General features: G+C 39.0%; 1 protein-coding gene across 3 annotated transcripts in view; it reads left to right on the top strand.

Moving 5' to 3' along the window:
* Taf1 (TATA-box binding protein associated factor 1) overlaps positions 1-15,025 on the top strand; it is a 54,935-nt gene that overhangs the window by 36,879 nt on the left and 3,031 nt on the right. For 2 of the 3 annotated variants that reach the window (XM_028770021.1, XM_028770020.1), the window contains exons 19-23: positions 6,533-6,600; positions 7,066-7,182; positions 10,498-10,623; positions 11,837-11,993; positions 12,641-12,818. In XM_028770021.1, coding sequence (XP_028625854.1) covers positions 6,533-6,600; positions 7,066-7,182; positions 10,498-10,623; positions 11,837-11,993; positions 12,641-12,818 — 646 coding nt within the window. Of the gene's footprint in view, positions 1-6,532; positions 6,601-7,065; positions 7,183-10,453; positions 10,624-11,836; positions 11,994-12,640; positions 12,819-15,025 lie in introns of those variants that run through there. The other variant, XM_028770022.1, reaches the window with a different exon arrangement.

Genomic DNA, 15,025 nt, shown 5'->3' with positions numbered 1-15,025 from the left:
ACTTGCCTTTAGCCATCTGGTTAACTCTAGTGTTACCTGCACTCACTGTGTCTGACTGGAGCCTGTCTTTCCAGTTATATCTTGCTTGTGTTAGAACTCCTCAGAGTCCAGATGTCTCTGTGATCTTGTGATCCTAAGCTCCTGGGTGGAAGAACTACTGGGACTCAGGCCACCTCTGGGATCCTGAAATCCTGCTGCTCTGAGTGCAGTGGCTCCTCTAGAATGGCTCGGGATAAGGTGTCTCCACAGGAGCAAACCAGCTAGGTGTCTGTCCCAGTCAAAAAGCAGTAGAAATAGTATTAAGGGAACTGTAAGCCTAGGAGTAATAGCAAACCTGTTTATCTAGTGTCTTTATAATTTTACAGCTATCTAGCAGTAATAACATGTGTTTTCTCCATTCCTTGGTTTGCTTGCTTCTCGTTACATCACTGGAAATACAGGAAAAAAGATTTTTTTTATCTTAATAACATACTGGTTTCCTAAAGAAGTCATTGAAATTAGCACTATTTAAGAATATGATTCTCTAAGCTCTGCAAGTCCTTATTTAATTGGGTAAACTCTGATTAAATACATTTTTTTCAGTAAGACAGTTGAGATCCCTCTGGCCATGATTTAATAAAAATGTGAAATATACTCACAAGTTTTCTTTCTTTCTTTCTTTCTTTCTTTCTTTCTTTCTTTCTCTCTCTCTCTCTCTCTCTCTCTCTCTCTCTCTTTCTTTTTCTCTCTCTTTCTTTTTTTTTTTTTGCTAGTTAGTAACTTAATCTGTTGGGTAGAATGATAATTTACCCTATCTTTCCTGGTAATTATGGCACTATTCTAGAAACAACTGGTTGTGTGTGTGTGTGTGTGTGTGTGTGTGTGTGTGTGTGTGTGTATGTGTGTGTGTGTTTGTGTGTTTCCTTGTAGGGTCTAGGAAATTAGACTTCTATTTCTGTTTAATTCTCCCTCCAAGCAGCCTCAACACTTTGTTCCCAGAGAGGCCTTGTTTGTTACCTTTGCATGTCTTTTTTTTTCCCCCAAAGCTATAAAACCTACAGCTCGTCAGCTTACTTTTAGTAAGTTCCTGATATTTTCAAGATACAGAGTAGTATTTTTAGCTCTATGGAAGTGGATATAGACCTTTGGATAATTTTATTCTACTCAGAAAAAAAGATACATACAGAATTTTGTTCAAGAAGTTTGTGAATCTCTCTGCTTCATTACTTCTTCATTCAAGAACTGCTGCTATAGATAACAGTAAGAAAATGTCTGAGTATTTGTATACGCTTAACAGTGGCTTACCCAACTCTAGCATATTTCATTATAAAGACTTAAATGCTAATTTTCTTATATAGTAGCATAATGGAATTAAATAACTGGAAACTGTAACTCTTGAACATATGCTGTCTAAAACTAGCAGCAGTTACAAATAGCTAGTGATAAAAACATAGGCAAGGGATATCATTTGTAAATAATTTTTTTTATATTCTAGAGCCATTATTAGTGAATTTTTTTAGAGGTATTGGTTTCAAAGGAAGTGGAAAGAGATATTTTCAAAATGATTTCCAGAGAGAAACATTACAAACATATAAAAATAATTGCCTTCATATTATAATTGACATGTTGAGAATTTGGTCTGTGTTTACATGTTCAAACTGAAGTCGAATAAAGACTGAATTCCTAATCCATGTCCTTGTAGGCATAAGAGCTGGTATACAGAAACTGGTGTTATATTAGTTCATTTTAAGGAGGCCTGTAGCCTGTCTGCAGCTTTGATTTGTCTGTATCATTACATAACCACCACGTGAAAGCTTGCTCATCTGCCTATGTGCAGACACAGACTAGAAGGTTTTTCTCTCACTTTCTGCATATTCCTTTGAGTCAGGTTCTCCTCCAGAACCTGCAATCCGCTCTTGCTAGGCATGAAGCCAGCAAGCCCCAGCAATCCTGTGTCTGTTCTGCTCAAATCTGGGGATACAGGTGTTTTGGGGAATGCTCAGCTTATTAAGTATGTGCTGGGATCTGACTCTAGTCTTCGTGATTGCAGAGCAAGTGCTTTTAAGCACTAAGCCACCATTCTGGGGCTACAATAAATTTTTATTAAGACAGAGTCTCACTGGGTGGTGGTGGTGCACGTCTTTAATCCCAGCACTCTGGAGGCACAGACAGGTAGATCTCTTGAGTACAAGGCCAACCCGGTCTACAGAGTGAGTTCCAGGAAAGCCAGGGCTATACAGGGAAACCCTGTTTTGGGGAACAGGGGCAAGTGTCTTGCTGGGTAAGAACTTGTAATTATCCTGCCTCAGTCTCCCAAAGTACTGGAATTACAGGCATAAGCCACCATGCATGGCTTGCCTGAGAACCTTTGTATGTAGTTTCCTTTCTGTCAATATCCTGAATATCAAACTACTGGTTGATTAGAACTAGGAGATTTAAGAAAAAAAAAAAACAAGCCAGGCATACTGGCTTGGGAGGAAGAGGCAGGTGGATTTCTGAGTTTGGGACCAGCCTGGTCTATAGAGCAAGTTCCAGGAGCCAGGGCTACAGAGAAATCCTGTCTTAAAAAAACAAAAAACAAACAAAAACCAAAACTAAGAGATCAAAAATCCAGAAACAAGCTACAGCTGTACTTTGTGTATGTTGGGGAGGAAGATAGGTGATAGATTGCCGTTACAAGTTGTACTGGCCTCTTGCCTCAGCCTCTCTAGTACTGAGATAAAAGACCAGTGCCATTACACTGTTCTTAATTATGTGTGTCCTTAATATTTTGGTGATTGGCTTAAGCTTTCTTTTTGGTTTATGTGTGTCTGGCATAAGGATTCATCATTATCACTATTTCGGTTTTTCGAGACAGTGTTTATCTGTGTAGCCTGGCTTGTCCTAGAACTCGCTCTGAGACTGGCCTCAAACCCTCAGTGATCTGCCTGCCTCTGCTTCCCAAGTGCTGGGATTAAAGGCATGTGCCACACTGCTCAGTGAGTTTTTGGTTTTGGTTTTGGTTTTGGTTTTTCGAGGTAGGGTTTCTCTGTGTAGCCCTGGCTGTCCTGGACCTCACTCTGTAGACCAGGCTGGCCTTGAACTCAGAAATCCGCCTGCCTCTGCCTCCCAAGTGCTGGCTGCTCAGTGAATTTTATTTTATTTTGCATATTTGTGTGTGTGTGTGGTAAAGATTGAACCCAGAGCCTTGCACATGCCAGGAAAGTACTCGAACACTGTCTGATTTTTTTTCTAAAGTTTTTGCTGTATATGGTGATGCATACCTTTAATCCTAGTATGTGGGAGACAGAGGCAGGAGGATCTCTGTGTGTTGGAGGCCACCCTGGTCTATATAGCAAGTTTCAAGATAGCAAAGGCTACTTAGAGGCACCCTATCTGAAAAAATAAAAAGATTTTATTCATGTTTGTGGTATGTGTGTATGAGAGACAGAGAGAATGAATATGGGTGCCCTTAGGGACCAAAAGAGGACATTGGATCTCCTGAAACAGGTGACTGTAAGCCACCTGATATGAGCACTTAGATCAGAACTGGGATTCTTCGTAAGAACAGAAAGCATTCTTTTTTTTTGGGGGGGGGGGTTGGTTTTGTTTGTTTGTTTGTTTGTTTGTTTTTCGAGACAGGGTTTCTCTGTGTAGCCCTGGCTGTCCTGGAACTCACTCTGTAGACCAGGCTGGCCTCGAACTCTCAAACTCAGAAATCCGCCTGCCTCTACCTCCCAACTGCTGGGATTAAAGGCGTGTGCTACCACTGCCCAGTGCAGAAAGCATTCTTAACTACTGATCTATCTCCAGCCTCTGGATTTTGGATATAAGATAGAAGGTCTCTAAGTGTTACATGCCAGCCTCAAATTTAACTATAGTCCAGGTTAGCCTGAAGTTCATGATCTGCCACTTTATCCTTCCCAGCACTGAGATGCAGGTACTATCATACCTGGCTCCATTTCACATATTTAAAGAGTAGATTGTGTATATTTAGGAAATGTTTTACTTAGAAAGGACTCATTTTTTTTTAGCTTACTTTATGTGTATGAATGTTTTGTGCTATATATTTCTCTACATCACATGCATGCCTGGTGCCCAAGGAGGTCAGAGAGGGTGTTGAATCTTCTGGAATTGGAGTTACAGATGGTTGTTGACCACCATGTGAATGTTGGAAAATGCCCAGGAATCCTCTACAAGAACAAGTGCTCTTACCTGCTGAGCCCTCTCTCCAGCCCCTGAAAAGAATTTTGTTATACATATAGTAGCTTGTAATAATTATAGTAGATATGACTAGAAAGTTTCACAGGTATATATGGTATACTTTTTGTGGTGCTATAGTCCAAACCCAGGGCCCTGTGCGTACTAAGCTCTATCTGTAGTCCTTCTCCCACCAATGTAGTATAATTTTGATTGTTATATCATGGTAAGCAGATGGTAAATTTCATAGATTACATCTATGAAAGCATTTCTTATTGGTCTGGGAATATATTTCAGAGAACTTATCTAGAAATGAAGAAGACCTGGGATCAATACCCAACACCACATAAACTGAATGTGGTGGTACATGGCTATAATCTCAGCACTCAAGAGGAAGTGGCAGGCAGATCTCTATAAATTCCAAGGCCAACCTGGGCTATATACAGAGACCCCCATCTCAAAACAATAAATGAAAGATAAAAAGTGGAGCTGCTATTTCTAGAATGTTTGTACTTATAAAAATGGAAATCAGCAGTGGTTAAATAGGTGTCAGGAAAGAGCAAATCAAGGTGTTTTTGTGGCTAGTAGCAACTCTTGTTTTAATAGACCTGTAGATACTCTCTCTTGCCATACCTTAATTTTTTTTAAGACATGGTCTCACCATGTAGCTCTAGATTGCCTGGAACATACTGTATCTCTTCCTGCCTCTGCCTTCTGAGTTCTTGGATTAAAGGCGTGTGCCACAATGCCTTGCTATTAACCTATCCTTTAAATTTTATGAAACATCAACCATTGGGTTTTTATCTGAACTCTTGTAGTACATGTTGTGCATTAGTTTTTTTAAAAGTTTTCATTGAGATATAACTTACTATAGGAAAATACATATAGGAGCTGGAGATGTATCTTGGTTGGTAGAGTGTTTGCCTGGGTTCAATTGCTAGGAAAAGCTCTGGGTTCAATTGCTAGGAAAACGTCAACTAGTCATGGTGGTGTGGGCCTGTAATTTGAACATTGACTAGCTGTTCATTTATCTTAAAAAATAAATTCATTCATTCATTCATTCATGTGATCATTCATTCATTCATTACTGTGACTGAGTCTCATTATGTAGCCCTGGCTGGCCTGGAACTATGTAAGCCAAGCTGGCCTTGAATTTACAGAGATTCACCTGCCTCTTTCTCTGGAATTAAAAACATGTGCCAACACACCTAGCTTAAGGGATTATTATTTTAGATATGATACAGTTTGACTTAAAAAGTAGTTCTTGTTTTGCAAGTAATCTTTATATTTTAGGGTAGTTCCAGGTTCATGGCAAAATTGAAGTTACAGAGGTCCAGTATACTCCCTACTCCCTTATACCAAAGTGCTACAGTAGTTCCCTTAATAGATCAACCTCCACTGACACTCCTTATCACCTGCAACTATAATTTACATAGCACTCAGGAGGCAGAGGCCAAGGGATCATGTGTTTGAAGCCAGTCCAGAGCACAAAATAAGATCTTATAACCAAAATAATTTGAGGAGAGTCTGGAAAATTAAAATATAAATGAAACAAGATTAGCTATGTGTTGATAGTTGTTAAGGTTGGCTAATTAGGCTAATTGGGGTACTAATTAGTCTGATTTTGTATGTTTAAAGCTAAATGTAGTGGCAGAGGCAGGTGGATCTCTGAGTTTGAGGCCATCCTGCTCTACATAATGAGTTCCAGGACAGCCAGGACTATATAGTGAGACCATGCCTTTAAAAAATAAAAACAAAAAAGAATTCAAAAATTAAATGAAATTTTTCATTTAAAAAAGTCAAGCAGAAGTTTAAGCATTAAACATACGTTTTCTGAATCTTAAATAACAATATACTATTGGGTAAAAAAATCTAAAATTTTTGTTTTTAAATTGCAATATATGAGGCTGGTGTGATTGTTCAATGATTAAGAGCACTGGTTACTCTTCCAGAGGACCTGGGTTGACTTCCCAGCATGCACATGGCAGCCCAAACCATTTATTTGTAACTCCAGTCCAACAGCCTCTTCTGCCCTCTTTGGGTACCAGGTATGTATAAGGTGTGCAGAAATACACAAGGGTAAAACACCCACATACATAACATGAAAAATAAACTTTAGCAAGGTGGTGGGTTTTTTTTTTAACACTTTTAATCTCCGCACTCAGAAGACAGAGGTAGGCAGATGTCTATGAGTTCAAGGCCAGCCTGATCTACACAGTTCCAGGACAGCCAGGGCTACACAAAGAAACTCCTTAATAAACAAACAAACAAACTTTAATGGTTCTTTTAATAATTGCAATGTATTAAATCAGTATGTTGGAGAAATTTAAAATTCTTGAAGTTACAAAGGTAATGCATTTTGCTTCTTTCATAGGGTCTGAGAGTCAGTATACTAAGACTGCTCAGGAGATTGTGAATGTTTGTCACCAGACATTAACTGAGGTAGGTGGTAGAGAAGATCTAGCTCCCTGAAACCTTTCTGTTGTGTCCTTGAGTTTGAAACTTTACCTCACTACCCTGTTTTCTTTCAAATATAATATTCCACCTTCTGCCCTCATTCCATTACTTTTTTCTCTGCTTTCTTTAGGTTATCAACTGTGTTCTGCTATTAGAATAGAAATACTATGAAGACTGCATTTTCTAAAATGTATTTATGTATCTTTATGTATATGTCTGCTCTATCTTCATGTACACCAGAAGAGGGCAACAGATCCCATTACAGATGGCTATGAGCCACATTGTGGTTGCTGGCAGTTGAACTCAGGACCTCTGGAAGAGCAGTCAGTGCTCTTAACTGCTGAGCCATCTCTCCAGCCCCGAAGACAGGGATTTTTGTGTGCGTGTTTTATTTTTGCATGCCCAGTACCTAAATGTTGAATGAATTCATTAATTTTATTTGTTTCTCAGTATGATGAACATTTGACTCAACTTGAGAAAGATATCTGTACAGCTAAAGAAGCAGCTCTGGAGGAAGCAGAATTAGAAAGTCTGGACCCAATGACTCCAGGACCTTATACACCTCAGGTAAGCCAAAGGATTAGGAATTTCTTACAATCTTCTTATGGTTTGGGAAATTGGGAGCATGTTAACAGATCTGTTTACTGAGATGCCATTCTTCTCTGTCCTTCCTCTTCATATGCCTTTCGTGTGCTTTCTTGTCTTCTCAAAGGCTAAGGTGAGTGAGGGCCATGGGTCGTTGTGGCCTTGTTGAATCCAGAAGAGGCAACTATGGGATGAATGAGTGGGGTGATTATTTATAGTGTATGAGAATACCAGATTCCTGACTACTGTAGCCAGAGGCATCCTCTAGGTCTCTAGTTGTTTTGTTGTTAAGTTTTGGGTTCTAGGACATCCTAGATGTAGGCTGCTCAGTTACAGATAGAGGCCATATTGTTCTTGTGCCTTCTAGATATCTGATTACCCATTATTTTAGAAGTATGTCTGCATAGCTTTTATCACTTAATTTCCAGGGTTAATTCCTTTCCTACTAAATGAAGACTATCTTAAGTTTATATGTTAAAGGATTAGAAAGAAGGATGAATAAGAAATTTTTAGTTCTTTCTGGTCTGACTGAACCTGCTGAGTATTTCCTCTAGTCTTAGAAAGTCAACATATTTGAAAAATAGACTTGAAGTAGAATATTAACAGATCTTTGGTCTATTTTGGACACAGTGGTAGAGTGGAAAGGACATGAGATTTGATGTAAAACAGGCCTGGTTGTGAGTCTTAGCTCTGCTAGTGTCTACTTTTGTGATATTGGGAAATTAACATTTCTATTCCCATTTCTCTAAGACGTGCTTTCCAACATTAAATGAGTTCATTTGTATGGCACATTATAGGCATTTGATAAATACTGGTTTCCTTCTTTGTATGAAGAATTTTTTTTAAAAAGTTTCCAGGGACTCTTTCAAATTTAACTGAATGCTTTAATACAGAATTCCTTCCAATTCCTATAGGGTTATTTTTCATTCTTCCTAGGTTTCATTCCAAACTTACATGCACCATACATGATCTCTGTTGGATTTTTGCTGTCTCTGTGTCTCATTCGTACACTTTCTCTATCTATCTTTTACTCTCTCTTTCATCCCAAAACATAGGTTACTGAGAGGCCAGGTATAAAGAACCCTCAGATACTTCCTCAAGGTCCAGAACAAGGAAAGGCTCTTGGAGTTATTTGGGCAGATTGGGTCAAGGGGGCTTTGGGTGAGTGATGTTTCCCAGGAAGGCCTTGTTTGCTAATAGGCTCACAGTTTCCACAAGGTACTTTCTGGTAAGTTAAAGCTTGGATACTAGCCATCATTCTCTAGCACAATCTAACCACCAGTTAGTATGTGCTTTTCTCGGGTCTTACACAGGCATAAACCTAGACCATTGGTGAATCAAAGAGTTGTCCTTCCTGAGCAGTAGCTGCTTTGGTATGCTTAGTGAGTTTCCTATGCAGAGTATTGTATGGCTAGTACTGCTCCATTCTTTTCAGTGCACGCTCTCATCTTTCCCTTCACTTATGTGTATAAATTTTAAGATAGCCAAAGTCATTGCCTATCAACTCAAGGAATTTAGATCCCTATGTGTGACCATCCTTACTCATTACTATGTAAAATCAAAACATTATTAGAAAGTGTCTGTATTAGATTAACCTGTCACAATACAGTTTTGATCATATTAAAGCACAGCATTAATCACGTCATTTTTAACTTTCAAATCTGCTACCCAAGTAGCGTATTTGCCTCTGGATACTTCTACTGAAACTTGCATTGAGCTCAATACTTTGGAATTATTCATTTTATAGTTTCCCACAATCCTCTTTATTTTCATACTACATTTTAAAATTTGCAGAAAGTTTATTTGTATGGGTAATGTTTTGAAATCTATTTTGCCTCTATTTTAGAAAATCAAATCTTCTCAGTCAGTCTTGTTTGGTTGCTTGTTTACAACACTTATATGGGTTTGCATTTGTTTCTTTGAGACAGGATCTGGCTTTGTGGCCCAGACTGTGATCTTCCTGATTGAATGTTCCTGATGCTGGGACTATAGGCTTTTGCCACTATTCCTTGCTCATAAGCAAGTTTTGTATTAATCAAAGTAATACCATGATTGGAAAGAATTAGAAGATAGGGCTAGAGAGAGGGCTCAGCAGTTAAGAGTGCTTGCTGCTCTTTCGGAGGACTTGACTTTGGTTGCTAGTACTCACTTTCTGTGACTTGCTATTTTAACTTCAGCTCCAGAGGTTCTGACATCTTCTGGCCTCTACAGACATTGCACTCACATGCACAAACCCACACTCAGACATTCATGTATACATATATTTTGTTGTTATTTATATATATACAGGGTTTCTCTGTATGGTCTTGGCTGTAAACCAGGCTGGCCTTGGACTCACAGAGATCTGCCTGACTCTGCTACCCAAGTGCTGAGATTAACGGCAGGCACCACCACTCCCAGCCACATAATTTTTAAAATCAATAAATAAAATCTTTTTAAAAAGATTACCAGAAAATACAAGAGGTGTGTTATCAATTCCATTTTTCATAACATCAACTACTGAGTGTTTTGAGTTTTCATATCTGTGATATGTGTATTTATGTCTGTAAATATACTTTAAAGGTGAAATTGATGAATATTATTTTCCTTGTTATATTTACTTCATGAATATTTTATCTAGTCTCTCTTATTATTGACTAGAATCCATCCTTTTCAGGGATGATAAGAGGGAAAGGAGCTATCGTTTATTGAGTACCAGGTATTGAGTATACATAGCTCTTAATTCTTACAACAACCCTGTGAGGTAGATATTATTATCTGTGTTTTACAGTTGAGGAAGAAGGTGGTTAACAATGGTAGAGCCAAGACTCAATCCTAGGGCTGTTTTCTTCAAAGCCCATGCTTTTTATTTTAACCTTGCCATTTTGCTTTGACGTATCATCCACAAGCTTATGAAACTGCCAGACCTTATTCCATGCTCTTTTTGAAATTTAATTCCTTTATCCAGTTTCCATTCATGTCTCTAGGTCAGTAAAACTATAATATGAATCCCTGAACTTAAAAACAGCAAGGCTTAGAAAAAGAAAGTAGGTTATTGACCAGAGAGGCTGTTAATACATAAACTTGTCCCTAAGCTTTATGCACATATACAATAGATGCCAGTCTGCTAGAGTTAATGTTATTCAAAGGATTCTAAAAATTTGTGTACAAAGCTGTACCAGGTTATGGTTTATCTTTAACTGGATTGTTTTTGCATGTCCTTTTTCTTCAGTGAATGTTATAAAGGAGAATTCTTTGTATTTGTTTCTTCTAGCTGCTTTCCTTGGTAGAACCTAAGTTGTATGTTTTATGCTGCAGCCTCCTGATTTGTATGATAACAGCACATCCCTCAGTGTTTCTCGAGATGCTTCTGTATATCAAGATGAGAGCAATCTGTCTGTCTTGGATATTCCCAGTTCTACTTCAGAAAAGCAGCTAACACAGGTAAAATGTTATTCCTCTTTGTGAGATTGGTGATCTGCCTTTTAAGTGAATGTGCAGGGATGGAGTGATCCCATGTATACATGGAGAATGACTGGATCCTTTGGCCCTGAAAACAAGGCTTTGAAATGTGATGTCTGGAGAATGATTGGCAGATTGAAACACAACAGACTTTCAGGGAAAGTATTTGAGGCATCTGAACAACCTAGAAAGTGACTAACTAGAAAGACAGCTACAATAGCCGGGCAGTGGTAGCACACGCCTTTAATCCCAGCACTTGGGAGGCAGAGGCAGGCGGATTTCTGAGTTCGAGGCCAGTCTGGTCTACAGAGTGAGTCCCAGGACAGCCCGGGCTATACAGAGAAACTCTGTCTTGAAAAACCAAAAAAAAAAAAAGAAAGGAAGGAAGGAAGGAAGACAGACAGACAGACACATTCGGAGACACAGTTCACAACAGTTGGTGTAATAATATATACCAAATTAAAAATATGTATAATTTTAACTGGCCTTTGCCAGAGGCATCAAAACATTCTCATCTAAAGCTATACCTCTTCTCAAGGTTTCACAATAGAGAACAAAACCCAGAAGGATTTTCTGTCTCAAAACCTTGGGTTATAAAGGAAACATTCCCTTCTAATGACAGTTAAGAGTGGACCAAAAACTTCCCTGTTCTTCGGTTTTTCTTGCTCTGTCTATTATTTCCAAAGAATGATTGGGGGAAATACATGTACCTTGAGCTGTGTAAACAACCTCCACTAGCAGTGGGGTTGGCTGGGATATCAAGGGAGAACCTAGGTAAAGAACCCTTGGTTAACTCCTACAGGCACATCCCTCAGTGATACACTATTTGTGTTCCTTACTTAAACATGGCAGGGCCAAGGTAGACTGGACAAGGAATACTCTGGTGTAGATATTGAAGGGTATGAGGAGGATGGGAAACCTAAGACTCTAGCCCCAGTGAGTGTGCTTACAGGAAGCTTATGGTTACATTACACATTTATATGATACAAGTCCCAGTAGTGCATGGCAAGCCAAATCCCAAGTTGATATCAGAGTCTCCTCATTGTGAGCCTCAGTTTGACTTTAATCTTTGAAATAAGCTAGGCAAGTCGATCCACTATAATTATTTAACTTCTTATGAGGCAGCAAATGGGATGTGGGGGGAAAGAAGGCATTCTGGTCTCTTAGTGATGGACTGCCACCTGAACTTGTTTAGGAAGGTGGAGAGGGAGATGGTGATCTTGCGGATGAAGAGGAAGGAACTGTACAACAGCCCCAAGCCAGTGTCCTGTATGAGGATTTGCTTATGTCTGAAGGTGAAGATGATGAGGAAGATGCTGGGAGTGATGAAGAAGGAGATAACCCTTTCTCTGGTGAGTCTAGCTCACTGTTGTACCTCAGGGCTGAATAGGAGCCCTCATTGCTACTTACTATGTGCTATTATTAAAAAAAAGCTATCTCTTTTATTAGAGTCCTATTAGTAGACCTGTGAGTGCTGAACATACACTTAAGAGGGTGAACATGTCCATTAGCCTTAGGGGAAGTGAGGATGAACAGACACAGTAGACATAAAGGTAATAGTGGAAAAGGCACTGTCCAAGTAGCAGCTTTGAAGGGTTGTGTTTGGGAGTAGGAAAGAAAAATAAAGCAAAATAACAGAAATGGTAAGGTAAAAGTATTAGAGATGATAGAAAACAGATAATATTAGACTAAGATAGAGGAAATAAGTTACTTAAACTCAGTTTCTAAACTATAGATCTTGCCACTGTTGACCTTTGGTAGTTAAAAGAGATGCCTTAGAGGTGAGGACTATAGGCACAAATGAAGTCTTTGTAGACTAGTTTTGGATACTAGGCTGAAGATGCTAATTATGACAAAAATTACTTTTTCTATCTCTCATTCTTGTTTTGCTATTTTGAGTGTACAGTCTCATATATGCTAGGCAGACACCGTTAACACCGCGCCATACTCCTAGTCCATCAAGCTTATCTCTTAATGAAGCACAATCTGTCTTTTACAGCTATTCAGCTAAGTGAAAGTGGAAGTGACTCTGATGTGGAATCTGGCACTCTAAGACCCAAACAGCCTCACATGCTTCAAGAGAATACAAGGATGGGCATGGAAAATGAAGAAAGCATGATGTCCTATGAGGGAGATGGTGGGGAGGCTTCCCGTGGTTTGGAGGATAGCAACATCAGGTAATGGGCAGCAGTATGCTCTGAGGCTGTGGTATCATTTCCAGTCTGTGGTGACAAGGGACCTGGCATCAGATAGCTTTCACCTGTCAAACATTTCCTGAGCACCTCTACTTAGGCCAGGCATTGTCTAGAATCTTGGAATACACAGAGGAACAAGACATAGACTGCCCTTGAGGAGCTCTTCTAGTGGAAAGATTGACACGAATCATTATAGATACGATGTTCTAAGTACCGAAGCACAAGTAATTACAAAGTGCTAAGGTATCCCCAAAAGGGAGTGTCTTACTGTGCCTTTTAAGTAATCAGGGTCAATTTCGTGTAGAAGCGTTTGAACTATGCCTTAAAAGATGGATAAGAGTCTGCTAAGCATATACAATGGTAGCAAGGGGGTTGATCTTTAAAGATGAAATGTCAGAAACATGGAAATACAACATGAAGTGTGTTCAAGGATAGGGAATAAGACTTTTGAAATAGGAGCAGACTATGTTGTCGAAGACTATAAGTAACATACCAAGGCATTTGGATTTTGTTCTATTAGGATTTTGTTCTATTAGGAGTTAATACTTTGAGGAAAAGGAAGTTGTTAAGTAGGCTTGCACATTTCTATAATCTCAGTACTTAAGATATGAGATAGGAGTATCCTAAGTTTAAGGCTAGCCAGGTGTGATGCTGCGAAAAGCTAATTTATTTATTTTCTTCCCATCCTGACCTCCCTCCTTTCCTCCCAGTCTTTTCTCTCACCTCCCTTCCCTGCATCTGCTCCTCTTCCCTTTCCCTTTAGAAAAGAGGAGGCCTCCCATGGATATCAACCAGCCCTGGCTTATGAAGTTACAGTAAGACTAGGCACATCCTCTCCTATTGAGGCTAGACAAGGCAGCCCAGTAGGAGGAAAGTATCCCAAAGGCAGGCAACAGAGTCAGAGACAGCCTCTGTTACTGCTGTTAGGAGTCCAACTTAAAAACCAAGCTATACATATGTACAGAGGGCCTAGGTTAGTCAGTCCCATGCAGGCTCCCTGACTGGCAGTTCAGTCTCTGTGAGCCACTATGGGATACTTTTAAAGAATACACGTAGACTAGAGCTTTTGACTGATCCATGTAGTAGAAATGATTCAAAGAAGTAGTTAAGAATTAATAAGTTTTTTGTTTTTTTAAAAAGAAGTAGGTAAGAACCAAGTTGTGAAGGACGCAAATGTGGGCAGGCTTTAAGTGAGAATAGTGTATGATCTGCTTTGTGGTTTAAGATTTATTTTATGTATATGAATACACTGTAGCTGTCTTCAGACACACCAGAAGAGGACATCAGACCCCATTATAGATGGTTGTGAGGGAACTGAACTCAGGACTTTAACCTCTAAGCCATCTCTCCAGCCCCTCCTTTAGAGTGTTCTATGACTTAAAGAACAAAGGATAAAAGATGTGAACTAAGAAATCCACAAGTTCAAATGACCAATAACTGTATTTTAGAAGTATGATAAACTGTATGATATACTTTCTTACCTATCAGGTTTGTGATGATTTTGAGAAAGAGTTTGAGGAAAAAGGCCATTCCTAAACGTAACTAGAGAGGGTGGATGGGAGAGAACTATAACAATTTTGTCTCTATAAATTAAAAAAATTAAATCTGTATCCCCTTTGCTTCTAAAATTCCTCATCTAGGAAGTTGTCCTGTGAGAATACTTATATCAAGTTGTTCATGTAGCCAGATGTGATAATGCATACCCTTTACCCCAGCACTCTAAGAGGCCTGGGGCAGCCTGGTCTATATAGTAAGTTCTAGGACAGCCAGGGATACATAGTAAAATCCTGTTTCAAACAAACAAAAAGATTATAAAGTTTTCATCACAGCCCATTGTTTTCTAATGGTAAAATCAGAAACGGGTAAATACACAAGTGAGAGACTATTAAATAAGTCATGTTATAGCCATATACCTGAATATCTGCAGCTGTTAAGTCTGACACATTGTGAACCCTACACTTAGGAGGATGAAACAGGAGGATTGCAAATTTGAGACTGGACTGAACTGAATAGTGAGACTGTGGCTCAAAACACTACCCAGCTAATTATGCTGGAGCCCTGTACTAACACAGAAGAATGTTCATTGTAGTCATTATTGAAAAAGTATATTTCTTTTTCTGTTTTTTGGGGTTTTGTTTGTTTTGTTTTGTTTTGTTTTGTTTTGTTTTGTTTTGTTTTGTTTTGTTTTG

The sequence above is a fragment of the Grammomys surdaster genome, unplaced genomic scaffold (assembly GCF_004785775.1).
Source record: "Grammomys surdaster isolate TR1022 unplaced genomic scaffold, NIH_TR_1.0 197, whole genome shotgun sequence".
Classification (NCBI taxonomy): Eukaryota; Metazoa; Chordata; class Mammalia; order Rodentia; family Muridae; genus Grammomys; species Grammomys surdaster.
The sequence above is the reverse complement of the archived record's forward strand: the minus strand, read 5'-3'. Positions and strand labels throughout refer to the sequence as shown.